Raw genomic sequence first — 27,124 nt, 5'->3', positions numbered from 1 at the left:
CTCTCCCACTCTCGGCCCCTTTGTGACCCTGGTCCTCAGAAACCTGTGGGGGATTCAGTACACGCAGTAGAAAAAATGGACCACGTTCTAGCTCAAACCACATCAAAAATCAAACAAACATCCCCATCTTTGTTCCAAAGGATGAGGTAAATTGAAGGACAGTTAATAAAATCAGAATAAAACCAAAATCCAAAAATCTAGAACACAAGCCACATGTAAGTTAACTTTGTGATTGTGTTTAAGAAGCCTTGAGTGTGGGTGGGTACCTGGGTGCCTCACCTGGTTGAGTGTTTGACTCTTGGTTGGTTTTGGCTCAGGTCATGAACTCATGACCCATAGGATCAAGCCCCACGTCAGGCTCTGCGCTGCCAGTGCGGAGCTTACTTGGGACTCTCTGCCCCTCCCCTGCTCTCTCTCAAAATAAGCCAAACATTTAAAAAAAAAAAAAAAAGAGAAAAAAATAAAAAAAGACTTGAGCAGAGGCACCTGGATAGCTCAGTCAGTTCAGCATGCGACTCTTGATCTCAGGGTCGAGTTCAAGCTGCATGTTGGGTGTAGACCTTACTTTAAAAAAAAAAAAAAAAAAAGGGGGGGGCGGTGGGGGTGCTCAGTCACTTAAGCATCAGACTCTTACTTTTCAGCTCAGGTCATGATCTCAGCTTTGTGGGACTGAGCCCCACATCAAGCTCTGCACCAACAGTGTGGATCCCACCCCGTCTACCCCTCCCCAGCTCATGCTCTGTCTCTCAAAATAAATATATAAACTTTAAGTAAGTAAATAAATAAATAAATAAAAGCCTTGAGCAGATTTAGCTGATTTTGCTGGCAGCCAACACAAAAGCAGCAGCGGGCATATCACAGGTGTGGGAGCTCTCAGGGCCTCCCTGCCTATAGGTGAGGGCCACCTCAGAAGGGCAGCATTGTGAGGCAGAAGCTGGGGGAAGATTACAGCTGATCACGCCTGGGCCGTGGCTAGATTCAGTGCAGGTGAGTTAGTGGCCTTGGGCACTTAGGTGCCTCAGTTTTCCAGCTATGAAATGAAGACAATGTCCCCCCACTTTGCAGGGTTTTGTTAGGATCAAATGCCGTGAATAGCTGTGAAGTGCCTGCCGGGCCACAGGCCCAGCAGCAGACTCGGGACTTGGGGAAGGCCCTCCGGCTCCACCAGGCCTGCCATCTCACCCTTCAGAAGCCGGCAGACTCAAGCCTCACCTGACTCCGCCGCAGGGCTGGGGCGGGCATCCCCTGCACGAGGGGGACGTGGGCTCCAATTCCCCGGTGGGCCCATCTCCCAGCCGGGCCACCCAAAGTGCCCATGTTTCAGTTTCCGGAGCCAGCGGCTATGTGAGAAGCCCTGACGAGGAGCAAGCAGAGGGGTGGCACAACACCATGTCAGGGGACTCCCTCCGCCCCAGGCCCACTGCAGGCCCACCCCAGCCCTCAGGGAAGCCCTACTCACCTCGGAGAAGGGCCCAAAGGTGGTGGGGAAGACAAGCTTGTTGTGCTCTCTGTGCAAGCCCTTCCCCTCACAGGCAGCACACAAGTCATAGTCCGGGCAGACGCTGCATTTGTAGCGGGTCCCCACCACCGGCCCATTGCAACCATCACAGATCACGTTGGGGTGCACCATGCTGCGGGGTGCCTCCTGAGCACACGGGGGGCGGTGGTCCCGCCGGCACTCCTTCTTCTCTGCAGGAAGGACAGAGATCCAAGAGGTGGGACCCCAGAAGTCTCCCATTCATCACCACCATAGGGCTTTCAGTTAGCAGGCCCCAGCCCTACTCTCCAGAGTCCCTGCAGAACTCAGCTGTTCAAGTGACAATAACAAAGGGACCTGAGAAACTGCCAGGAGGTTCTTGGTCCCTGTGCTGGTTACCCAGACGAGCGAGAAGTGGCAGGGAGCTGTGTCTACACAGCTTTGGCCTTGCCCCATATTACAATAAACCCCACAGCACCCCCAAAGCTGTCCCAGCCCAAGGCACTTGGTCTGGGCATAATCAAGAGTGAACCCAGAGATCCTCAGGCCCCACCCCATGCGGTGGACAGACTCCTTTCTCGGGCCAAGCACAGTGATGATTAAGTCTCGGTTTCAACCCACAGGTTCTTTCCCCCTCCCACTCTGAAGGGATTTCTCAAAAACCTCAAGCTGGCCTTACTTAGAAGAAGCACCCAGCTTCAGACCTTTACCTTTAATGTAAATACGGAAGATGTCATCCTTCACATAGGACATTGCCATGGTCAGCTCCTCGTCGCTGGAAAAGGCAACCAAGTCTCCATCCTCATCTAGATTGTTTAAAAGACAGCACGTGAGCACCCAGGGCTTCTCAGCCCAACACAAGCTGCTCAGAGGGGCTGAGGTCAACCCTAAAGGGGCACCTGCAGGCCTAGAAACTGAGGCACACCTGTGTGAGCCAGGGGCCATCAGGGCTGAGGCCAGAGGTCAGAATGCCCTTTCACTCCCCACTGCCTGGAAGGTAAGCACCCCAACATGGGCCGTGGACGCCCACGGGAGACAGAGCATGTGACAGCCGGCCACCTTTAAGCCAGCTGTCCTGTAAACAGGTGCTGCCTCGGTCCACTTCCGACCACGCTTTAGACCCATCTTCAACTGCAGGAGATCCACACCTGTGATGGGTTCCTAGGGGCCCAGCCCTTCCAAAGGCCTTGGACCTCCTGTGGTTTAGGTCTGCCTACTTCCTGCTCCAATGAAGCTAAAGTATCTGTATGTACTCTTGCATTTTTAGACTTAGATTTAGCTAATGGTGTTCAAGTCCCACCACGTAGGCCAAACCACACAGTACATTACACCATGCAGACTGGGCCAGGTCTGTGGGCCACCACAGATAAAAAGTCCACCACAAGAACAGGGGCAGGATATCATAAGGTGATTAACCAAAATATCCATCAACTAATGAATGCATAAACAAAATGTGGTATGTCTGTAAAATGGGAGACTATTCATCACAAAAAGGAATTAAGTACTGAACTATGCTACAGCACATGTAAACCTCGAAAATGTTATGCTAAGAAGCCAGTCACCAAAGAATACATAATTCTCAGATTCCATGTACAGATTTATGTGAAATGTCCAGAATAAGGACGTCCATACAGAAAAAGATCAGTGGTTGCTTAGGGGTGAGGAGAACAGGAAGAGAGCCAAAGGGTACACTTTCTTTGTAATGTGATGAAAAGGTTCTGAAAACTGTGATGATAGTTGCACAAGTCGCTCAAAACTGTGCACGTTAACAGTGGGTGAATTGTAAGTGAATTACAGCTCAATAAAGTCATCACAAAACAAAACAAAACAATCCAGAAGCGGGCAGACCAGCTGGCAGCACTCCTAAGGGAGGTCCCGGCGCTGCCCCTCCCCAGGGGCCGGCCTTGGCTGCCCGCCTCCCTCCCAGCCACAACCACTTCCCCACCCCACCCACCAGCAGCCACCAGTCACACCAGCGCAGCAAGAAACTGAGCTGGTTCCCGGGCTTCTGTCCCTCCACCGACGCTTCTGAAGAATGTTTTGCTTTTGGCCTTCTGTCCACTGCCAGGGGGACAGTGTGCGCACTCGTCAGGCAGGCAGCCCTGCCTGAGCCCTCGCACCCCCGCGCTCGTTCTCCCGTCTCACTTCTGCCCCCGGCCGGCCCTTCCCGGGCCCTATCTGAACACCCACCCGGCCCTAGCCAGCCCAGATTCGGCAGCCACAGGATGTCAGCGTAACCTGAGTGCCCGCCGGGAACCGGCTAGGACGCCCCCACGCGCCCTTGCCAAGATCTGCGACGTCACTGCAGGGGGAGGGGCGGCGCCCTGCGCCCCCGGGCCTGAAACCCACCGAGAGAGCCTTGCAGCACCCGGCCCAGAAGTGCGCCCGAGGCCGACTCGACGCCCACCCAGACAGCGGTCAGAGCAGACCCCGGCAGGCTCCTCCAGGCCGGACGAGAAGGGCCAGCCACCCCGCCCCGCACGGCAAGCCTGCGTCACGGCCCCGAGCAGCTGCCCGAGGGCGCCCGGCCCGCTCACCGCGATAGTGCGTCTGGAAGCCTCCGGGCCGCAGCGCGGGGAACAGGGCGGCCACCCGGCTCAGCAGCCGTTCGCAGGGTCCGGGCCCAGCCGCGACCTCCGCCTCGGCCTCCGCCTCGGCCTCCGCCTCCGCCTCGGGTTCTGGGCTGAAGCAGAAGCTGAAGCGGCGGATCTCACGGGCCGCGTCCTCCTTGCCCAGAAGGTAGGCCTTGACGGTGAGCGACGCCATCACTGCTTGTTGGTGAGGAGGAAGCGAGCTGGGCCGCAGCGGCAAAGAGCGCTCGGCTTTTGTAGAGAATGCGGGAAGCCCCGCCCAGGACGGCCTCCTGGGGGCGGGGACTCGGCAGCCCGCTCCGCCCCCCAGGCGAGCGCGAGCCGCCCTGCATAGGCCTCCAGCGCGCTCCCCCCTCTTCTCCCGCGTCCCCAAGTGTTCCCTCACAGTCTCCGGTACTCCCGTATTGCCGACACGTCTCCTCATGTCCTTAGCGCACCCCAAGAGACCGGCCTAGGACTCCGACATCTAGGCCGGGACCCCGTCATCCTCACCTGAGGGGAGGCACCCCGAAGGGGTCCCGCCCCAAAGCCCTCCCAGGCTTGGGCCGGGCCGTGACTCAGCAAAGCAGAACGGAGGCCGCCGGGGATACCCAGCGCAGCGGGAGGGGGCCCACAGAGGCCGGAAGCCCCAGGCCAGAACAAACTAGTCCCCTAGGTGCTGTCCCGAGTCTGCATTCTTCACATCCTCCCGAAGCACTCGGCTTCCCGGGTGGCAGCCCGCTCCACCGCCCCCAGCATCCCCTATGATGGCCCCTTACTGGCATGAGGGACATACCCCCAGCTCAGGCCTGAGGATCAGGGAGCTCCCAGTATAATAGAGGGTAAGGTTGAGCCCAGAGTCTCCTCACGCTCACCTGGCCGGAGGGCCAGCCAAGGCTTCCTGGAGCCTCGGTAGTCATTACGGGTTCACTGCAGCCCAGGAGCTCCCCATGGGCAGCCAGGCACCCACCTGTCAGCGCAGAGCTCGGTTCAGCAGGTGGTGCCCCAACGGCCTGTGTGGTCTCAGGCCTGTGGGTCTCACGGGCACCCCAGGGGTCAGACCAACAGCCCTCCAGCTAGTAACCAAGAAACACTGCTTCATGTGACAAAATCCACCTGTTCACAAGGTCTGGAGGAAGTTGGGGGGGGGGGGTCTTGGAAGGAGGTGGGCAGGAAGGGTATATCATCCAATGTCATCTCCCAGGTCGGGTCCTGTGAGAAGTCAGACCTGCTGAGTCAAAATCCTGTCCTCTCATGGTGTGGTTTGTGGGAGCAGGTAAAACCTCAAGGGATGGGAAACCCAGAAGGGAAGGGTGGGTGGATTTGGCTCAGATGTGAAGGCAGTTTGCCCCTGGAAGCAGAGCAGGGACCTGTCCACAGGTGTGCCAGGTCCTCCCCAGGGGTTCCAGACTAGGCAAGTCTTCACACCCCCGCCCAGGCCAAAGAAGCCCTTTTTGAGAGGATATACCCTCTCAGACCCCTTCCTGCATCCCTATTGGGAGCCTGGGAAACTGACCCAATGCCCAGTGCCCCGCAGACAGGGTCAGGGGGTGCCGGGCAGAAGCTGCAGGGCCCACAGGTGTCCATGGGGGTGACTCAGCAGCCTGGGAGCCTGGCAGCCCAGAACAGGCTGAGCCAAGAGCCCAGCGTCCCACCTCCCCCCAGGTTTCAGCAGCCTCATCTGAATCAGTGGGAGCACAGAAGGAAAGCCCTTCAGGAAGGGCTCAAGGTGCGGCCCCTGTCCAAACAAGCAGCGGAAACAGACGCTGCCAGCAGAACCTCCTTTGCTTTCTCCTCTGTTCAGCCCCATTTGGGACCATGGTTTGAGAGGAGGGATGAGGAGTTTAGGTGAAAAGGGGGTGGCAGGGAATGGGGCCCAGGGAAACCAACCTGGAGCCCCGCCCCCCCCTCCCAGCTCTAGAGAGTCCCAGCTGTGACCTTCCCAGGATGCCCTACTGTTGAACATGGCCCTTGCCCTGCCCTCCCCCAAGGCCAGTGAGAAGTAAACAAGGCGGCAGCTGGGGAACCCCCTGGCAGGGCCCTCTCGCCTGCCGGGTGAGGTCAGGTGGTCTGGCCAGCAGTGAGTCAGCGTCCCATGACTACCGTCATAACAGGGGGATCCCCGCCCCGCTGCCACCTATCTCAGCAACATTTTAACAAGCAGCCAGGCAGCAGGGGTGGGGGGCAGGACAGAGCCATGAGAGCTCAGAGAGGCCAGGGTGGCAGGGAGCTGGCAGCGTGGAGACCAGAGCCAACCAGAAGGGGTCCAATGCCCCTTTCTGACATCCGTTGTCTTTCCCCTTCTTGGGTGTCAGGGACCTCCCCTATGCCCCACTTGCACCTGAGCCAGAAGACCCACTATCTACTGGGCCTGCCATCTTTGGGCATATGACAAGCCTCTCAGTTTCCCCATCTTTGAAATGGGGCTAGAATGGGGCCGCTCCCAGGCAATGCCCCTAGGCTTTGCTAGCTGTTGTTTGGCTGCCTTTGGGGGCGTCCACTGGGCGTAGGGATGTCAGGAAGGAGACTACAGTCGGGGTTAAGGTGAAAGTGTGGGGAGCACGGAAGAGACCTGGGTCAGGTTTTCTGGGGGACGAGCAGGAGTGGCTGGGAGGTTATCTGGTTTAGTTTATTGCTGTCTGGGATGTTGTAACCACCTCAATTCCGCCCTTCTATTCCTCCCCCTTAAAGAAGTAACCCCATCCCTTGACAATGGTTTTCTGAAGTTCCCTGTATTTTCTTTGGGATGTGGAGCCAAGCTTATAGGTGGATGCTGGGGCAACCAGAGACAAGGCCACCGCAGGACTCAGGCCAGGCTGCTGTAGGTCACCTCAAGGAAACCAGGATCACAGGGGATCAGGCCCCTCCAGAACCCAGTACTGGGTCCAGGGACTGAGTTTGTCCATGGAGGAACAGAGTGGTTCGTGGGTGGGAGTCCCACACTGAGCTCCACTGTTCTCCCTCACAAGGGAGAGACACACCCTTGGTTCCTAACCATGCTAACTCATTCCACCTGGTGACTTTCCTCTGGCTCCTTCCTGCCCCTACCTGGAACCCTCCCTCCCTCCTCTTGCAACCCAACCTCTCCATAATTGTCACCTCCTCCATGAGGCCTTTCCTGAGCAACCCCTTGGGAAAATCCCCAGACACTGAATATTACCTGCATTTAACCCTTCCTGCAAAAGTGCATGGCCCAACCAAGAGTGTAGGGGCAGGTGGGGGCACCATGACAGGGTGAGGGTGGGGTGGGTCTGGGAGTGTTTCTAAAGAAAAAGGGCTCAAGGTAAGTGTCATCAGGGAAATGGAATAATGCCACAGAGAGTCACGGTTGGGAGAGTTAGGTAATGTTAAGTTGCCTAACTTAGCACCTGGGAGCACATGGCTGCTGGAGGATAGGAGCAGTGGTTCTGGGCTCAGCCGCCTGCCCAGCATTCCCCGGGGGGGCGGGACACTTGGGTCCTGAAGGGAGCATTGAGGGTCACCCTCCACGTCTGTCAGAGCCGCTCATGGGTGGTGAGCTCTGGAGACAGCTCTCACCAAAACTGAATGAGAAAAAGAAGGCGGCCCACCGCCTAATTCAGGTCATGTGTGTAAAAGACATACCAGAAAGCTCGGTGCCCAAGTTGGGCAGAAACACTAAGCCCCATGGGTGGCACCAGAGACCTCTCTGGCTGAGACCCCAGTCCCACATGCCTGGCAGGGAAGGAACATGCAGCCAGAGCTCAGGCCAAGGTGGGGGGTCCCCAGAGGGAGCTGCAGACTGCCCCTGGGTGGAGGCTGGACCCAACCTCATCCTCACCCCACCCTGGTGGTGCCCTCTGGCCAGCCCTTTCTCAAGTATGGGTCCCTGGGCCCCTAGCACTGAGCAGGTTCTTGCCCCACAGACATGCCAGCAGGGGCACTGGTTCCCCCCATCCCTGCAGCAACAGGGAGAGCACACCCACTTCACCCAGCAGATCCTGTGGTCTGATATAGGTGACTGCAGTTCCCCTCAGGCTGTTCATTAAATGGAACCTGCCAGGATGGAGGCTCAGACGAGGGTCATGGCTGGGATCCAATGGCACCACCCCTCACAGGACTCTCCCATCCTTGGTCCAGACCTACCCCTGGAGTGAGCACTGTTGGGGGCCCCTAGAGGACCATCCTGACAGCGGATGGTTCTAGAATCAACGGAGAAACCAAGAGGTGTAGGGGAGGGGGCCATGATGAGACAGAGGGCTGTGACAAGACCACGTACCCTTGCAGACGATGACTGAGATGGGAGCTATGTTTTCTGAAAAGGGGCAGGAGTTTGGGGTCATTGGCTCAGGGCCCTACTTGCCCCTCCCCCAAGTCCTATCAACAACCTTCTAGAAAAGTTAGGGGTGCCTGGGTGGCTCAGTCGGTTAAGCATCCAACTTCAGCTCAGGTCATGGTCTCATGGTTTGTGAGTTTAAGCCCCACATGGAGCCCCATGCTGGCAGTGCAGAGCCTGCTTGGGATTCTCTCTCTCCTCTCTCTCTGCCCCTTCCCCACTTGCAGGCACTCATGCTGTCTCTTGTGTGCATGCTCTCTCTCAAATAAATTAGAGGGGAAAAAAACCCTTCTGGAAATTTATTGGGCTTTCTTGTGCTCCAAAGTCCCAGTGCCCTGACAGCCCTCACCTCCAGGTCTGCACCCCCTTTCCCTGCCCCTCCTCTCCTCTTGGTCCAAGGGTACTTACCCCATTGCCCTGGGCCACACATGCCCTGAGCCAGAACTCCCCTCTTTCTGGCAGGCCTGGCTGGCTGCGGGCACCCCTTTCACTCTGCCCGTGTCTCCGTGCCTGTCATGTAGGGGAGCTCAGGTACTGTTTGTGGGGTGCGTGGGGGTGGTGTGAGTGCTGGACATACTCCAACATCGCTGTAACCGTGACGCTAGGGAGCAGGTATGGCACAGGGTCCTCCTTGGAATAGCACTGGCTCACTGTGTAAAGGGGTCCCAGGGAGCCCCCTCCTGTGGGGGCCCAGGCAAAGACTCTGCAACTGCCTTGCCTAGCTGCCAGGTTCCAGCTGGCCCACAGACCACGGGGTGGGAGATGCTCCAGGTTTCCACATGTGACCAGATGAGAAGACAAGAGAATGGGGTCCCTGGAGCCCTGGTGGCTGGGGCTGGATCCTGGGCACCCAACTGTCCGTGGAGCCCAGAAGTTACCGTCTGGCAGGCCCTGAGCTAAGGAGAGGTCCTACAGGAGGCCATGCCCAAGTTGGCTTGCTCTCTGACGTGGTTAAAAGCATGTCAGGCAGGAAGAATTCAGTAGGGCATTTTCACAGCTACCTAACATGGGCATAGCCCCCACCCCCGTACTGGGCTGTAGGGACCCACACTCCTTCACTCTCCAGGTCTGCAGTTCTGGAGGAGGGGCTCAAGGTCCCCTTGACTAGAGAGTTCCAGTAAGAGAAGGAAGGTTACAGCCCTCACTCCTGCATTTTACATGCAACCCCTATTCCAGTCTCCATGCTCAATTTCCATCCGTTTTCTGGATGGAAATTTTCCTTTAAGGATTCATTTCTCCCCAGCATTGAGGGTAGGGTACATGAGCCACGTTTGGCCAAACAGAGCATTGTAGCCCCCTGGGTCAGGGCTGGGCATGGAACCCAAGCTCAGTGCTGACCCTGAGCAGGAGATGAAGGCCTGATCTCAGCATCTGGGCTTCTAGGTCCCACCAGGCCTGATGCTGGATCACAAAATGGCTTAAGCCAGTTGATTTGGATCTCTGTCAGTTGTAAACAAGAGTCCTAAACCATCACACCTTATGCCTGCCCCAGGGTTCCCAACGGCAATAACACTCACCTCAATGCAGGCCAGCAACCTGGGGGTCAGCTGTGACCACACCAATGCCCTCAAACCACCCGTAGTTCCTGTCAGTTGTGTGTCCCGATAATAACAGTAAAAATATCCACATAGTACTTCTCTTATGCCAGGAAGCATTCTAAATATTTTATATATATTAACTCACCTGCTCCCTTGAGGTACCTCATGTGATCATTTCTGGCCAAGGATGTGAGAGAAGAGCCATGTATCATTTACAGGCCGGAGCATTTATTTATTTGCCAATGCCAGAGCTTCTAGAGCACTCTCCCGGTCATGAAAACCTATAACGTTCAGGTGGTTACCCCTGAAGCCTGGGCAGGAACTACCATGAGCCAAGTTCCCAGAGGACCTTTGATAGATATATAGTTTTGAGAAATATACCTTCATTAAAGCATTAAAATTTGGGGTGATTAAGCCTATCCTATTATCCCATTTTACACCCCAGGGAAATAGGCACAGAAAAGGTTAAGTAACTTGCCCAAAGTCACACAGCTTGTGATGGGGTTTTGGAGTGGTTGGGGTTCAGAGTTGACGGTGCAGAAAGAATTCTTGAAGGCATCTTTGGTGAAAAAAAGGTGATTTTATTAAAGCACAGGGACAGGACCCATGGGCAGAAAGAGCTGGGGTTGTGCAGAGTGACTGGTACTGTGGAGTTGGGAGAGGTAAAGTCAAGAGGAAGTTTTTTTTTTTAGGTTTATTTTTGAGAGAGAGAGAGAGAGAGAGAGAGAGAGAACATGAGTGGGGGAGAAGCAGAGAGAGAGGGAGACAGAATCTGAAGCAGGCTCCAGGCTCCAGACTCCGAGCTGTCAGCACAGAGCCCAACACAGGGCTCGAACCCACAAACCATAAGATCATGACCTGAGCCGAAGTCAGACACTTAACCAACTAACCCAGCCAGGTGCCCTAAGAGGAAGTTTCTTAAAGGGATTTCCGTATGCTAAAGAAGACTCACAGATTACTGGAGGCCTAGCTATTGACAAGCTAAAGCTGTTTTATCCTCTAGCAAAGCATTATCATTAAGACAGTACGGAGCTCTGGGGCGCTTGGGTGGCTCAGTTGGGCGGGCGTCTGACTTTGTGTCAGGTCATGATCTCACTGTTTGTGAGTTCTGAGTTCGAGCCCCTCATGGGGCTTTGTGCTGACAGCTCAGAGCCTGGATCCTGTTTCAGATTCTGTGTCTCCCTCTCTCTCTGCCCCTACCCCGCTCAAGCTCAGTCTCTGTCTCTCTCAAAAATAGACAAACATTAAAAAAAAAAAAAAGACGGTAGGGAGTTCCTAGAGATTAGGCTATTGATAAGATTGCCCTTTTCTTGTAATATTACTAAGATGTTTGTAAATGATGGAGACTATCACTTTAACCATTTGTTTTCTGTCCTTCCCTTTATTCTTGGGCAGCCAGGAGCTCCTGAGGATTATCACACATATTCCACAGGGGCCAGGGCGGGGGGCGGGGGGGGGGTGGCGGGGGTGCTCTAGCTTGTGCTTGGCCCCCAGCTTGCCTTATGGTCCCTAATCAACCTGTGTGTCACACAGTGGTACAGCCAGGATTATGAACCTGGGCAGGCTGTGTCTCTAGTCCGTGCTCTTGACCTCAACAATACATAATTTCCTAAAGGTTGTTCTGACCTATCTACTTCTCTTCATCTCCAACTCCCTGTCCGTCTTTCCAGACCATCTCTCCCCCAGATGGTGACGTCTAAGCAGAATGGAAAACTCCTCTACCCTTTGAGGTTCAGTAACTAGGGCCTGTGAATTAAACTGACAAAAAGAAATTTAAAAAAAATAATAAACTGACAAGAAACAGATTAGCAAGAAAAAAGATTTTTGTTAGAGTACTAGGCAGTTAGAATTTGGGGGCTTATATACCAATTTAATACGGGAAGCAGAGAGGAGCATGTACTTACAAGGAAAACAAATGACTTTTAGGAAAGATAAATGGGTCCTCAGGAGAATAGATGAGAGGTATTGATGATGGTTTTGAGACAATGGGTTTATCAGGTGATAAAAGCCAATCCCTCCCCGGGTGCTCCCAGGGAGGGGATTTAGGACAATTGAGATATATTAGGAGGCCTTGTTGTTAGACAGATAAAGGAGTTCAAGGGAAAGCGTATTTTCAAATGCTCTCACCTCAAAATAATTTTCATACCACAGTGGTGTATTCTGGACTCCTTCACCTACAACAGCTCCTGGCTCATCTCCCTGCTTTCTTTGTTACTCTCTCCAGTCCTTTCTCTCTGCCTGTGGTAGGTGATCAGTTCAAAATGTAGAGACCTTTGTATAGGCTGACCCACCTGGCCATCTTTGCTGAGGCAACTCCTCCTCCTCCCCTGGGTCATACTGCTAACTCCATTTTCCCAGGAAGGCCCACTGTGTTTGGACAAGCTAATTTCCCCTATTGTAAGCTTTCAGAGCCCCATGGACTTTACCTTTCCAGCAGTGGGTGAAGTGGCCAGGGACAGGGCAGGGCAGGGACCAGGTAGATGTCAACGCACATGTGTCTGTGTTGCTAGTGACTCAAGCATGTCTAGCACATGGTGGGCACTCAGAACATTTGTTACGAATGAATATGGAAATGAGGCATCCAAGGAAAGAAGGGCCAGCTGAGGGGTGAGGTGAGGCTTACGGCAGGACTTCCAAACTCTCCTGTGTGGAGAGACCCTTAGCATCTGGAGAAGGCAAAGGATCTCTTAGAACCATGTTTTGAAATCCTTAAAATAAAGTATGTTGTGATGAGGGACCATAAGGCAAGCTGAGGGCCAAGCACAAACTAGCACAGCCCAGATGGGACATATGTGATATTCCTCAGGCACTCCTGGCTTCCCAAAAACAAAGGAAAGGACTGAAAACAAATAGTTAAACTGATAAGAGTCTCCATCAGTTTACAAACATCTTAGTAATATTACCAGAAAAGGGCAATCTTATCAATAGCCTAATCTCCAGGAACTCCCTACCATCTTAATGTTAATGCTCTGTTAGAGGGAAAAACAGCCTGAGTTTGATAATTACTAGGCCTCCAGTAATCTATAAATCCTCTTTAGCATATGAAAATCACTTTAAGAAATTTCCTCTTGACTTTACCTCCCCCAACTCCACAGTATATAAGCAGTCACTCTCCACAACCCCAGTGCAGCTCTTCCTGCCCACATGTCCTGTCCCTGTGCCTTAATAAAATCATCTTTTTGTACCAAAGCCCTCTTCAAGAATTCTTTCTTGGTCATCAGCTCTGAACCCCACTATTACCCCAAAACCCTATCATATTGCATTGCAAAAGGAGTACTAATATTGAAATATAAATACCAAAATATAAAAACACAAATTTGTGGGGCACTTTGCTGGCTCAGTCCATAGAGCATACAACTCTTGAGCTCAGGGTCCTGAGTTCAAGTCCCATGTTGGGCATGGAACCTACTTTAAACACACACATACACACACACACACACACAAATTTATGATACAGAAACACCTGTGTTTTGTTTTGTTTTTTAAGTAAGCTCTATGCCCAGTGTGGGGCTTGAACTCAGGACCCTGAGCTCAAGAGTCACATGCTCTACGGACTGAGCCAGGCACCCCACCTATGATTCTTTATTAACTCATTAAAGTATAAGATACAGAGGCAGGATTAATAAATACCAGAAACACCAAGTAGTAGTGTGTGACCACTATTTGGAGGTGTCTGCAATGCCTGTAATATGAAAATCCCTGTGATTTCTGTGTGACGGTCACAAGTACTGCTAATCCTGCTGACTCTGCATCCTCCATTCATAATTGAAGGAAATGCCAAGTTTCAGTTACAGATTAGTGAAAATAAAGATGGATTTTTTTTTTTCCTTTCTCATCTTAACTCTTAGACCTCCCCAAATCTGGGAGCCTGGACCACAGGTTAAGAAGCCCAGTAAAGGAGGCGCCTGGGTGGCTCAGTCGGTTAAGGATCTGACTTTGGCTGGGGTCGTGGTCTCATGGCTCATTTTGTGAGGTCAAGCACCACATCAGCACGGAGCCCGCTTGGGATCCTCTGTCTCTGTCTCTCTCTCTGTCTCTCTCTCTCTCTGCCCCTCCCCAGCTCATTCGTGGTGTCTCTCTCTCTCTCTCTCTCTCTCTCAAAAATATAAACATTAAAAGAAAAAGAAGCAGCAGCAGCCCGGTAAAGAAGGAAGGACCAGCCACCTCCGAGGGCTGTCCCAGAAAATCTCCAGGAAGGCAAAGTGGGCTGAGGGCATTTTCACTCTGTAGGAAGCAAGAACAAAGGAAGAAGGGCCCACAGCCTGGGGTCTGGGGAGAAAGCAGGACTTTTCCGTGCCCATCTGGCTCCATCCTCCCTCCTGGGTGGAGATCAGTTACTGTCCCCAGGCACAGGGGCTGAACCCTTGGGTGAGGGGATGCTGCTCCCTAGCCCTGGAGGTGCCTGGAGGGAGTCTGGCTGCAGGCGGTCCCTGAAGCACTAATCACTGCAAGGGCACAGAGAGCAGTGGACAACCCAGGGGAGTCCAGCAACTGCTGCCCCTGTTTCAAAGGACAAAGTTGGGAGTGCAGAAGCCACAGTGGGGGGCAGGCTAAAGTCCTCCCAGAGCTGGGACAGCAGGATCAGGCCCCTCTCCCCAGCAACAGTGGGCAGAATGAATGAACAAATGAATGCAGGGACTAATGAATTATGGAACAGTAGACCGGGGCGCCTGGGTGGCTCAGTCCATTAAGCGTTGGACTTTGGCTCAGATCACAATCTCACGGTTTGTGAGTTTGAGCCCAGCGTTGGGCTCTCTGCTGACAACACAGAGCCTGCTTTGGACCCTCGGTCTCCCTCTCTGACCCTCCCCTGCTGGTTCATTCTCTATCTCTCTAAAAAAAAAAAAAAAAAAAAAAAAAAATATATATATATATATATATATATATATATATATATATATGAACAGTGGGCCTCCCCTCACTGTGATGTCACTTCTGCAGGCCCCCGTTTATGTTGCCCCCTTAGGTTTCTGCTCTCTTTCCCTGAGCACCCCACACCCAGCTTTCCTTTGGGATGTCCTTTCTCTCCCTCAATGTAAATCCTAGCAGGACATTCGGGCGTGGTGGTGGGTGTGTGTCCCTGAGTGAGGGTGTGGCCCAGAGGACCCCCACCCCCACCCCCTGCCTCTGCCCCCGGGATTCTGATGGAGGCACAGAAAGGCAGCTTGGCTGGGGGGGTCTGGAAAGCCTGCCCTCAGTTTCCACAGCCTGGACTCCTATGGCTGCCCAACCCAGCCATCTGTTTGGGTGTGGTCCCTGCAGCCTATACCCCCTAGCCCCACCTCCCACTCCAGACCTCACACTTCCCAAAGTCAATCACCACCCTTCTCGACCATGGTGGCCCTAGGTAATCCTGTTTCTGACAGAGTCCCTGCAATTCCCAGGATCCTACCCCCATCCCAGGGCCTCCCTAATTCCTGTTCCTCCTCCCCAAAGCCGGAGTGTGGGTGGAAGGGGACTCAGATGAGCTTCCCAAACTTTAGTCACGTGGAAGGGGACTCAGATGAGCTTCCCAAACTTTAGTCACGGATGAGCCCTCTCCTTAATTTTTACTGGTTTAAGAATTTTCCTTAAATCAACTCCTTTTAAACCTAAAGACACATTTAAGGGTGCCTGGGTAGCTTAGTCGGCTAAACATGGGGCTTCAGCTCAGGTCATGATCTCATGGTTTGTGGGTTCAAGCCCTGCGATAGGCTCTGTGCTGACGGCTCAGAGCCTGGAGACTGCTTCAAATTCTGTGTCTCTCTCTCTCTCTCTCCCTTCCCCTCCCCCTGCTTATGCTCTGTCTCCCTCTGTCTCAAAAATAAACATTAAAAAAAAAAAAACTAAAGACACATTTAGAACAAGGTAAAACCCTTTGTATCACTGATCGTCCAAATGAAAAACCATTATTCCCTGCCACAAACAGAAGATGCCACAGGAACACAAAACCAGACCATTTCCTCCAGAAGATTCCAACAAGGCCTGGTGTCAGTTCATAAAGTTCATTACAAGCAGAGAGCAGTACCAACCTGTCAGCGTTGGAATCAGGCCCCAGGATGAAGTCCCACCTCAGCTACTGGCCCTGCCTCACCTGCTCCTGGCATAAATACCTCTACAGAGGCTAATGCCCAGACCCTACAATGCTCCCAGGAGCACGTCCTGCCCCAGGTGTGGACCTGGGCTGGAAGAGAAAGAGAAATCCCCAGTGACTTCCAGTCTGAAACCTGTCCCCTGCCAAAGCCTCTCCCATGGGGCGGGGCTCGCAGGCAATGCTGGAAACCAGGATTCTTAGGAATTGGACAAGGGTGCTCCCCAGATGTCTGCCCTGAACCTCAGTTGGACAAATCCCTTTATTGTTTGTACCCTCGCTGGTTTCACGGAGGGTGGGGAGGGGATAGGAGGGAGGGGCGGGGCAAAGAATTCAGGTGTAAGCGCTGGACCGTTAGGGGCCTCGGACAGCATCCCCCTACTGTTCCACCTGCCTCCCGCCCACCTTGGGAAGCCAGGCCCGCTCTGGACTGGTCACTGTGCCCAACACCCAAGCAACAGTGGCTCTTCCGCTCTTGAAAAACGCCCATTGTGCACACTCTGCGGAGCAGGAGCGCCTCTCTGGCCCCCAGCACGCCTTTATCCGGCTGACTACAGAAAGGTCCTGGAAGGCGAAGCGCCCGTGGGCGTCGGTGCAGGCAGCGGCCACTCAGGCCAGTCTCCCACCTCGAGGCAACACCAGCTCCAGCCACATCTTTCCCCCTCCCACCTCTTAGACCTGGGGGCGGGGCCTGAGGGTCCCCCGAATAAATGGGAGCGGGGTCGGATCTGAGGTGGGGAGGGTTCATAATGGAGAGATTACGAAGCAGGGGTCCGGGGCCCCCAGCGCGCCTCCACCACCGCCGCCCACCCGCACTGGCGAAGGCCCCAGCCTCGACCTACCCGTGGCGGCTCGAGGCCTGGGAGCGCAAGCCCACGCGGGGGCCACTGTCTCGAGCCGCGCGGGCGGGATCCCGGGCGCTAATACCCCACCCCGCCCCCTCGTGGTGCTGGTGGCGGCAGCGGGTGATGCGGCCCCTTTAAATCCGGGCCGCCCCGCCCTGCGCTGCCGACTCCGCGGCGGCCCCGGATCCAGGCCGGGCCGCGGCTCTCGCCGCCCAGCCTAGCCTAGTCCAGCCCGGCCCGGCCCAGCCGCCCAGCCGAAGCCGCCCGCGCCGCCAGCCCCGCGCCCCGAAGAAGCAGTCAGCGCTGCGCCCGGCCGGGTCCCCAGCGCCGCCCGCCCGCATCCCCGCCCGGCCCCGGGCCCCCAGCCCCTCCCCGCCCCGGGGCCGGGGCCCCCGCCGCCTCCCGGCCCCCGCGCCCCGGCCCCGGTTCCCCGGGCCATGCGGCCTCGGCCCCGCCGGCGCCCGCCGCGCACCCGAGGAGATGAGGCTCCGCAATGGCACCTTCCTGACGCTGCTGCTCTTCTGCCTGTGCGCCTTCCTCTCGCTCTCCTGGTACGCGGCGCTCAGCGGCCAGAAAGGTGAGCCCCCTCCCCCGCCGGGCCCCGCGCCGCGTCCCACACCTGGGCTCACCTGGGTGCTGGCCGCCGGAGCAGGGTCCGGCCAGTGGCCGCGGGAGGCGGCCGGAAGCCGACGCAGGCGCCCCTTCCCCGCCCGGGCGGCGCGGGAGGACGCCCCTCCCATCCTCGCCCCCACTTGTTTGCTGCCGGAATAGCGAAATTCTCCTCCGGCCTGGGCTGGGCCGCCGGGCCGAGCGGTCAGCGGATGCGCGGTGCGGCGCCCAGGACCCCAGACCGCTCTCCGGGAGTACAGTTACGCCGCTGCTAGGGCTGGTCGCTCCCACGGGCGAGCCGGGGACCTTGGAGTTTCTAGAGAGGGACAGGAACACAAGGTCAAGCGATGGCTGTGGCCGGGTGGTCCCCAAGGTACCCCTTCCAGGCACCTGGGTGGGAGCAGGTACGGTGTTCCTGAGACAGGTGTAAGGGGGCAGCCAGAAATGCAGGCGGCACCCTCCACCCCACACCACCTTTCCACCCCATCCCACTGTGGGGTCTGCTCCCTGGGGCCTCCACAGCTCTTCTCCATGACATCTGGCCCCAGGATTCCTCTGCAGGAACCTGGGTGCTGGGGAAGCCTTCCTGTGGCTGTCTGGCCCGTGGACAGCCTCATGAGTAGCCAGCCCAGCCCCGGCTACCTGTGAACTTATTTTGTGTGGTCTCATCCAACTTCCACCCCCCACCTGAAGTTTGTGCAGGCTGGCCAATCTATCACTGTGGCTCTCTGAGCTAGGTCAGCACACCTGGGGATGGGGGTAGGGACAGGCCACAGTACTGGCTGGAGTTGCTTGGTGTTGGCTGAGTTGGCTGTGGCTGAGTGGGGCCTTGGTGAAGGGCTGAGGAGGCCCTCACAGGCCTTGTCCACTGGGCCTGCAGCATGGGAGCCTCCGGGAAAAGCTGCTTCCTTCCTGCCTCCTGGCCTTCCTGCGGGAGGTCTAAGCAGGATCAGGCTGAGGCCAGCTGACCCTCTGCCACCCTCTTACCTCCCGCTTCCCTATTCCCCAACCCTGTGCTAAATGAAACTGGAGGAGGAGGACTGAGGGAGTATCTGGAACCTTCCCGACCCTCCAAGCCACAACGGCCCCCACCTGTCTCCTGCCTGACCAGCCCAGTCTACTGCAATCTGCCAACCTGTTTGGGTTTGAGGGCTTAGGGCTCCAGAGGCCCTGAAGGGAGATCCTTAGGGCTTGGCACAGATCAGGCATGGCTAGGGCAGAGTTCTCTGTAGGTAGGTGTGTCACCAGGGGGATGGCATTTTGGACCTTTGGAAGAGTAGCCACATAAGCAGACTGGCATGGAGGCCAGGGTGGGGCCATATCTAATGTGCTGGGGCACATCTGTCTGGTCGTGGGTGGGTTGATGAGACAGGGTGCCAGGTCCTGTCCTCAGCCAGGCTGCAGTTCCTATGTGCCTCTTGCAACAGCCACATGCCCTCAGCTTGATGTCAGGAGCTCCAGGGCAAGGCCCCCAACTCAACCTGTTCTCTGGGAGCCTAGCTGGCGATGAAATCTCCAGAGACAGAAGAGTGAGGGGAGATACCAGTGTTTCCATCTAGGCCCACCCTCTCTGAGAGGGGTATCTGGGAGGCTGGCAACCAAGCAAAAGAAGTGCTGGGCTCAGTTGCAGGAGTGCTCTTAGAAGCCCAAAAGCCTGTGAGGTAGGGCAAGGTGTGTGACCTGGGATTTCCTGTCAAGAGCTATCACTGTTTTAAGGGGCCCAGTGGAGCAAGCCAGGGCTTTGGAAGCGTCAAGAAAAGGCTAGATCCGGGCTCTTATGCAAACCCTTCTCATTCTTACATGTAGACAACTGTGTTAAGCCTGTGCGTGGGGGAGCCAGACCAAGCCAGTCTGAGGCCAGACTTGACCCCAGCTTCCAGTTTGCAGTGAGTGAGGGGTTTAGGATAGGGCTGGCACAGGCACCAGTACATACGGGAAAGGCAGAGAAACCCGGATGGGGAAGAAAGGTGGGCTGGGAGCCAGAGAAAGGAGGCAGCAGGAGCTTCCTGGAAGCTCAGGGCCAAGTGCCAGGAAGGACACCTAGGTCTTGGCAAGCTGGACCCTGGATACAGGTTTAGGGCCCACTGTCCTATCCAGCCTTGACCAGATTTGTGCCACGGCTCCACTAGCACTCAAATTGCAGCCCTCAGCCAAGCCCATCACCAGGGAGAACAGCAGACCCTGCGGGGCCCATCCTGTACCCTCCCTAGCATCCCAGCCGCCTCAACCTCAACAACCACAGACACCCTCCTTGACCTCCTGGGAGGGGTGGGTGCAAGGCCTGGAGAGGAGAGGAACACCTGCCCCCACCTGCAGGTTCACAGCAGACCTTCCCTGGGCCTGCCACCTGCCTGTGCCCCTCTGTGCTTGTTTCCCCTTCCCTAAGTACTTGGCAAGGGTCTGTGCCCAGCTTGGCTCTTCAGTCTGCTTTTTCTTTTTTTTTAAATTTTTTTTTTCAACATTTTTTATTTATTTTTGGGACAGAGAGAGACAGAGCATGAACGGGGGAGGGGCAGAGAGAGACGGAGACACAGAATCGGAAACAGGCTCCAGGCTCCGAGCCATCGGCCCAGAGCCTGACGCGGGGCTCGAACTCACGGACCGCGAGATCGTGACCTGGCTGAAGTCGGACACTTAACCGACTGCGCCACCCAGGCGCCCCTTCAGTCTGCTTTTTCAATCAAGAGGGAAGAGGGTGGGGGAGACTGTGGTCCCCAAGGTCACGTGTCCTGATTACTCCATCTTCAGGTGGGGGGAGGGGTGGGAAAGGTGACACTAGGGCGGCCACAGCTGCAGTTCTTCCCTATGGCCAGCTGCGCCAGGGACAAGGCCCTCCACCCCTCCTCCGTGGGCCAGGAAGGTGTGGAGGGAAGGAGAAGCCAAAGTGCTCAGCCTTAGCTCCCAGGAACTTCTGTCCCACCCCTCAGGGGCAAGGGGCTCCCCAGGCCTTTGCCCCTCCCATCACTGGAGCTGCCCGCCCCCCACACCCATTCAACAGTTCAATCCAGCCACCTAACCCAAAAAGGTTGCAGGGGGGGTAAGGAGGGGTTGCTAGGATGGTCTGGCAGAGCCCTGGCACGTCTGGCTCAGCCTATGGGAGGTAGGCACCCAGCTTGAGTCTGGCTTTGACGGGCAAGGACAGAATTGCCCCAGAGCCAGGGAAGTCAAGGACAGTGGTCAGTCTGGGGACCTTGCAGGCAGGGCAGGAGCAGGGGCAGGCTGCTGAGGGACAGGGCCTGCGGTGTTGAGGGAAATGACAAAGGGTTGTTGTGGGCAGGAGCCAGGGCCTGTCACCTGCTGGTAAGCAGAGGAAGCTCAGGACCTGGGTGGACGGAGGCCCCTAGGAAGGGAGGCCATGGTTGGGAGCAGGCTGGGCCCAGTCCTCGGTGGCCAGGGGACTCAGGTGGCCACTGCTGCCCACCTGGCTTGTCTGCCCCTGCCAGATTAAGGTTGAACTGAGCTCAGCCTATGGAACAGAGAAGGCCTGGGAGGGACAGCAGTCAGAGAGGAGTGAGGCCTCCACCCTCCCCACATGTCACAGAGCAGGCAGCTCCAGAACTCCCTCCTGGGGGCCTCGGCACTTCCAGTCCCCCTTTCCTGTCCTGTCGAGCATCTGCCCCAGAGGAGGACACTCCTGGCGCCTGGTGCCACCCAACCCTAGGCTGGCTGGGTGGGTGTTTGTTGGGGGTGGCTGGCTCCCGTTCAAGGGGTCAGGTTTCCAGGGTAACCCGGCCACTGAACCCAGCGCAGAGCCTCACAGATCTTGTAACCTGACTCCCCTCCCTCCCCCTCCAGGGATGTCCCTGTGGGGCGAGCTGATGAATGCAGAGTGCCTTAGGGAGGGTCTGTTTGGCTCAAACCCCCACCCCACCCCCACAGCTTCCTCTTCCCCTAGGATTTACCACTTAGACCTCTGCCCTGTGCAGTTTAAGGGGGTGTGTCCTGAGTTGACAGAACTTTGCCTTGGTCCTGACCTTTGGTGCCCATAGCTGGGTTGGGGTGGCAACACCATCCCAGGGCATTCTGGGGGCTACGACCCCACCAGGGATCAAGGAACAGAAGAGCTGTCTAGGGATGGGAAGGGAGTTCTGGAAGGCTTCCCGGACTTGAAAACTGAACTTTGAAACTAGGCCTTGAAGGTTACATGGGTTTTCATTTGGCATGGGTTTCAAGAGAAGAGGGGATCTCAGGCAGAAGAGATGGCACAAGCAAAGGCACAGACACGAGACAAGGAAAAGGAGTTGTATGTGGTGGCAACTAAAGAGGGCAAACCCGAGATTAGAAAAGACATTGTGTGCACAGCCCTGCGGGACCTGGCTGCACCAGCCACAGGCAGGGATGTCTCATCCTTGCTCACTGGTCCCTGCCAAACCAGGGGAGCTAGGTCTTGGCACCCTGCAGAGCCCTTTCCACTGTCAGGAAGCCCCACCTCTGTGCTGCTTCAGGATGGCATGCAGACCCTTGGAGGTGGCACATGTCCAGTACAGGTCTCCAGAGAAGTGGGTCTCTGGGCATCCAGAGCTTGTTCCCTCTCTCCTGCTAACTCACTGAGTGACCCGGGACTAGTCCCTCAATTTCATTTGCTCCTCTGAGCACTGGAGACCGTGACTGCAGCAGCTACCTCTTGGGGCTGGAGTGAGAGAATCCAGAGTTGGTGCTTAGTGCAGAATGGGTCCTGGGGCCCATCAGGAGGATAGAATGAGAGTCTGGAGAGGGCTATCCCCAGAGGGCCTTGGGGCAGCCTATGATCTGCTCTGTGAACACAGGTGGGGAGCAGAGGAGAGAGGCTGAGAGGAGGGAGAGGGAAAGGACAGAGAGCTGGGTCCTTGTGCCGTGGATGGGATGTTGGGCATCCCATCTCCTGGAAGAAGCAGATGCTGCAAGAAGAAGCGAGAAGGGGCTTTGGGAGCCACTAGGTGAGGATTCAGTCTATTGGCCGGCCTGGAAGTGATCCTGCAGCCTTTCCTCAGATGTTTCCTCAAAGGTGAAGACAAAAGGGTAGGGGGAGAGTACTGAAGAAGACCAATCCTTCCAGTGAAGACTTTGCTCCCCACGGTGTGAGTGTCATTGTGACTTCAGAGTGACCCTAATGTACACGCCTCCTCCCCTCCATCCCCGGACCTGGCATGTGGCAGGCACAAGAACAGATGTAGATGGGCTATCGCACAGATGGGCACAAAAATGTGCGTACTGGCTCACTCGAGGGGCAGTAGGTCAGTGCTTGGCTGCCCCCTGGTGACAGCGTGCAAACTACCCACAGGGGATGTGGTGGACGTGTACCAGCGGGAGTTCCTGGCGCTGCGTGACCGGCTGCACGCGGCTGAGCAGGAGAGCCTCAAGCGCTCTAAGGAGCTCAACCTGGTGCTGGACGAGATCAAGAGGGCTGTGTCGGAGAGGCAGGCGCTGCGAGAGGGGGAGGGCAATCGCACCTGGGGCCGCCTGACTGGTGAGCGCTGGAGCCACACGAGGCAGGGGAGGCGGGGCTAATCTCAGGCCGTTTGGTCTGAGCCGTCCCTTCCCGACCCACCCAGAGGATCCACGACTGAAGCCGTGGAACGTCTCGCACAAGCACGTGCTGCACCTGCCCACCGTCTTCCATCACCTGCCGCACCTGCTGGCCAAGGAAAGCAGCCTGCAACCTGCCGTGCGCGTGGGCCAGGGCCGTACTGGAGGTAGGGGCGGGTCCCGAGAGGGGCCAGAGGCGGGGATGGGAGGGGGCGGTCCCAGCATCCAGCCAGTATGCAATCTCCGCGCCTCTGCAGTGTCGGTAGTGATGGGCATCCCCAGCGTGCGGCGGGAGGTGCACTCGTACCTGACAGACACGCTGCACTCGCTCATCTCGGAGCTGAGCCCGCAGGAGAAGGAGGACTCGGTCATCGTGGTGCTGATCGCCGAGGCGAGTGGGCTGGGGTACAGGGTGGGGGTGGGGGCATTCAGAGAACACACGGCACAAAACCAGAAGGAGAAATAAAACAGCAACATTCCGGAGGAAAAAACTTACCAGAAGTTCAACTGTCAGATTCATTCACAAATTTATGAAGGGAAAAAAAGAAACAAGTTTTAGCGCCGCCTCGTGGAGATGCCAGTTACCTAGGCTGCCCCACCCCTGAGGCCCCAGGTACAGCTTTTTGTGAGGCACTATGGTCCCCAGGCCCAGACTTATTCGGCCCTCAGGATGGGGGGCTCACTTCTGTGCACGGGGTCATCTGAAGCCTGCACGCTTCTGACCCTAAGCCATTTGGGGCCAGGCTGAAGCCAGGCTTAGGGAGGGCTCTTGGTCTCCCCACAGACTGACCCACAGTACACCTCGGTGGTGACAGAGAACATCAAAGCCTTGTGAGTACTGGCAGTCCAATAAAGCTGGTGCGGGGAGGGCTTTGCAGAGTGCTGGGCAGGCAAGTGCCTGCTTCTCCTTTTAGCTGAAAGAGGGTGGGTACAGAGAGGTGGCCTAGCCCCTCTGGAGCCTGACTGCTTCTAGGATGGGTGTGGTGTTGGGCAGTGTCTGCTTGGTGGGCCTTAATAAAGGGACAGGGTCTGGCTAGCTCGGCTCTGCCCTAACTCTGGTGCCTGGACGCTGCACACCCACCCGCCTTTCCTTTCCCCCAGGTTTCCCACGGAGATCCATTCTGGGCTCCTGGAGGTCATCTCCCCTTCCCCCCACTTCTACCCTGACTTCTCCCGCCTCCGAGAGTCCTTTGGGGACCCCAAGGAGAGAGTCAGGTACTAGCATTCCCCCCCTCCCGGGCCCCAGCCACCCACCCACCTGTGCTGAGAACCCAGTCTGTTGGTGCCAGTCACCCAGGCACTTCCTTGCAGTGCCTCCATTTATCCATTGGAGGCCCCCTACGTGGGGTTGGGATGGGGGGGTCCAACCCACCCAGTGGCCTCTGTGGTAACCACACTGGAGGTGGAGGGGTCTGAGCTCCCGAAGCCCCTACCCCACAGGTGGAGGACCAAACAGAACCTCGATTACTGCTTCCTCATGATGTATGCGCAGTCCAAAGGCATCTACTACGTGCAGGTCAGCACTGAGACCCTGCTCTGCACCCCCCTCCCCACCAGCCCTGGACCCTGGCTGGGCTCAGGTGGTGAGCCCCACCATGCCCCATGCCCATCCTGAGTCTGGATCCTCCTTCTGCCCACCACTGTGCAGCTGGAGGATGACATTGTCGCCAAGCCAAACTACCTGAGCACCATGAAGAACTTCGCCCTGCAACAGCCTTCTGAGGACTGGATGATCCTGGAGTTCTCCCAGCTGGGCTTCATTGGTGTGCCCCCCCTGCCCGACCCCATTCCATTGACCCCACCAGGGCCCCTCAGTCCAGCCTACCTCTGCCTCCTATGGCCCTGGTACCACACAGGGTCATGCTTGTGAGCTTTGCCAGGAGTGTCTGTTTTCACCTTCCCTGTGCCTCCACATGTTGGGGCTCACTACCCCTGGCTGCCCCCTTGTGCTCGCACCTGCCTGCAGCTGGCCATAGAGCTTGCTGTGGGAACCTCCTTGGTGACCCTCCCCCCCGCCCAGGGATTAAGAGGAAGTAGAGCAGGGCAGAGCTGCCCACCCAGCACACTTTTCCACCCCCAGGGAAGATGTTCAAGTCGCTGGACTTGAGCCTGATTGTGGAGTTCATCCTCATGTTCTACCGGGACAAGCCCATTGACTGGCTCCTGGATCACATCCTGTGGGTGAAGGTCTGCAACCCCGAGAAGGATGCGGTGAGCGGGGGCTGCACAGAGGTGGGGGGGGGGCGGTGGGGTACATGGCTTTCAGCATGGAATATGTCCGTGTCCACGTGCCACCTGACACGGGGAGACAGCAGAGCCAAGCTGAGCCCTAGGGCGTCCCCCTCCCCCTGCAGAAGCACTGTGACCGGCAGAAGGCCAACCTTCGGATCCGCTTCAAGCCATCCCTCTTCCAGCATGTAGGCACTCACTCCTCACTGGCGGGCAAGATCCAGAAACTGAAGGTGGGCGGTGCTACACGGGACTGGCTGGGTACAGGCAGAGCCCAGGCCCAGGTGGGGCAAGCAGGAGGCAGGGCAAGATCAGGGCCCTCCCTAACACCACTGTCCCTCCTTGGTGTCAGGACAAGGACTTTGGGAAGCAGGCGCTGAGGAAGGAGCATGTGAACCCACCGGCCGAGGTGAGCACAAGCCTCAAGACATACCAGCACTTCACCCTGGAGAAGGCCTACCTGCGCGAGGATTTCTTCTGGGCCTTCACACCTGCTGCAGGGGACTTCATCCGCTTCCGCTTCTTCCAGCCGCTGCGTCTTGAGCGGTCAGTACCAGTGCCCCTTGTTCTGCCTTGGGGGAGTGGCAGGGTAGCCACCAGGGTACAGGCCTCACTACAAATTTCTGGACCTGCACATGCCCCTCTGTGAGCACCCCTAGCAAATCACTTAACCTCACCATGCCTCAGTTTCCATATCTGAAAAGTGGGGTTCATAGTGGCAGCTACTTGAAGTCAGGCAGTGCCCACAGGAGTTCTGTGACACTGGCCCATCACCATCATTGCCCTGCACAGCCCAGTGGCTGCCCCAGGTGGTACCCAGACTCCTTCAGACGCCAGGGCCCACCCACTACACTCCTGGCCCAGGCGTGGCCTTTGGTCTGCTAGACAGTGTGCCAGTGCAGCACCCCACCCCTGCAGCAGCTCACAGGCCTGTCTGGCTGCAGGTTCTTCTTCCGCAGCGGGAACATTGAGCACCCAGAGGACAAGCTCTTCAACACATCCGTGGAGGTGCTGCCGTTTGATGTGAGTGTGATGGGGTATGGATATACACTGACACCTGCCCCTCCCACAGCCACTGGCTTCAGCCCCTTTCTTTTGCTCCCAGAACCCCCAGTCAGACAAGGAGGCCCTTCAGGAGGGCCGCTCAGCCACTCTGAGGTACCCTCGGAGCCCTGATGGCTACCTCCAGATAGGTGAGTGGAGGGGGGCAGGTGGAGGTGGGGGGAGTAGGCTAAGTTGGGGTCTGGAGGTAATCTCTCAGCGCTGCCCTCCCTCAGGCTCCTTCTACAAGGGTGTGGCAGAAGGTGAGGTGGACCCAGCCTTTGGCCCCCTGGAAGCACTGCGCCTCTCCATCCAGACAGACTCTCCAGTGTGGGTCATTCTGAGCGAGGTAAGCTAGACGGCACAGGACAGGGAGCTGGTCAAAGTAGCTAGACCAGGGCTGAACTCTGAGGCCCCAGCTGACCCCAAACCCCGTTCTTATAGATCTTCCTGAAAAAGGCCGACTAAGCGGAGGGCTTCTGAGGGTGCACTTTGGCTGGCCATGAAGCCCATGAGACCTGGGAGACCTGGGATGTTGTGGCTACTGCCCCTGGAGGGCCAGGCGTCGCTGCCCCAAGCCTGAGGGGTTCTGCCCAGCGCTCCCCGCTCTGCAAGCCTGGGATCCCCAGGCCTGGGATCATCGCTGGCCCGGAGGCCCCAGGAGCTGGTGCTGCCCCCGCCCGCCCGGCCGCGGGAGGAGGCAGGCGGCCCCCACACTGTGCCTGAGGCCGGCCTGTGCCGCCCAGAACCGTTCGCACCCGGCCGGCTTGAGCCAGGCCGTTTTAGAAGAGCTTTTTCCTGGGCGCCCGCTGTCTCAGGCGCGAACACTGGAATGCATATACTACTTTATGTGCTGTGTTTTTTATTCTTGGATACATTTGATTTTTTCACGTAAGTCCACATATACTTCTATAAGAGCGTGACTTGTAATAAAGGGTTAATGAAG

The 27,124-nt window shown here is 56.6% G+C and overlaps 2 protein-coding genes across 5 annotated transcripts in view; one reads left to right on the top strand and one right to left on the bottom strand.

Annotated features, from left to right (window-relative positions):
- Positions 1–17,499, bottom strand: part of SQSTM1 (sequestosome 1) — a 25,648-nt gene extending 8,149 nt beyond the window's left edge. The window contains exons 1-4 of one of the 3 annotated variants that reach the window (XM_058739606.1): positions 17,424–17,499; positions 2,188–2,283; positions 1,460–1,689; positions 1,213–1,354 (exon numbers count right to left, since the gene is read on the bottom strand). In XM_058739606.1, coding sequence (XP_058595589.1) covers positions 1,213–1,354; positions 1,460–1,689; positions 2,188–2,236 — 421 coding nt within the window. In that variant the 5' untranslated portion in view covers positions 2,237–2,283; positions 17,424–17,499. Of the gene's footprint in view, positions 1–1,212; positions 1,355–1,459; positions 1,690–2,187; positions 2,284–4,014; positions 4,295–17,423 lie in introns of those variants that run through there. The other 2 variants (XM_058739596.1, XM_058739587.1) reach the window with 2 other exon arrangements.
- Positions 16,980–27,124, top strand: MGAT4B (alpha-1,3-mannosyl-glycoprotein 4-beta-N-acetylglucosaminyltransferase B). 2 transcript variants are annotated; one of them, XM_058739575.1, is made up of 15 exons: positions 16,980–17,371; positions 22,664–22,849; positions 22,935–23,075; positions 23,166–23,299; positions 23,693–23,739; positions 24,010–24,123; positions 24,349–24,424; positions 24,557–24,671; positions 24,989–25,119; positions 25,263–25,325; positions 25,490–25,683; positions 26,082–26,160; positions 26,243–26,330; positions 26,415–26,527; positions 26,623–27,124. In XM_058739575.1, exons 1-15 carry the CDS (start codon positions 17,275–17,277, stop codon positions 26,644–26,646), a joined length of 1,602 nt encoding a protein of 533 aa, XP_058595558.1. In that variant the 5' UTR covers positions 16,980–17,274; the 3' UTR covers positions 26,647–27,124. The 2 variants fall into 2 exon arrangements, with proteins under 2 accessions (XP_058595558.1, XP_058595548.1); XM_058739565.1 differs by having other exon boundaries at positions 16,983–17,371; positions 25,263–25,370.

This window comes from Neofelis nebulosa, chromosome 1, assembly GCF_028018385.1.
Source record: "Neofelis nebulosa isolate mNeoNeb1 chromosome 1, mNeoNeb1.pri, whole genome shotgun sequence".
In the NCBI taxonomy this organism is placed as follows: domain Eukaryota; kingdom Metazoa; phylum Chordata; class Mammalia; order Carnivora; family Felidae; genus Neofelis; species Neofelis nebulosa.
The sequence above is the reverse complement of the archived record's forward strand: the minus strand, read 5'-3'. Positions and strand labels throughout refer to the sequence as shown.

Excerpts from the sequence above, each read along its gene's own strand:
- MGAT4B (XM_058739565.1), top strand. The coding sequence starts at position 17,275 with ATGAGGCTCCGCAATGGCACCTTCCTGACGCTGCTGCTCTTCTGCCTG. Across the intron at positions 17,372-22,663 it reads GGCGCTCAGCGGCCAGAAAG|GGGATGTGGTGGACGTGTAC; the intron begins GTGAGCCCCCTC and ends AACTACCCACAG. Across the intron at positions 25,684-26,081 it reads CAGCCGCTGCGTCTTGAGCG|GTTCTTCTTCCGCAGCGGGA; the intron begins GTCAGTACCAGT and ends GTCTGGCTGCAG.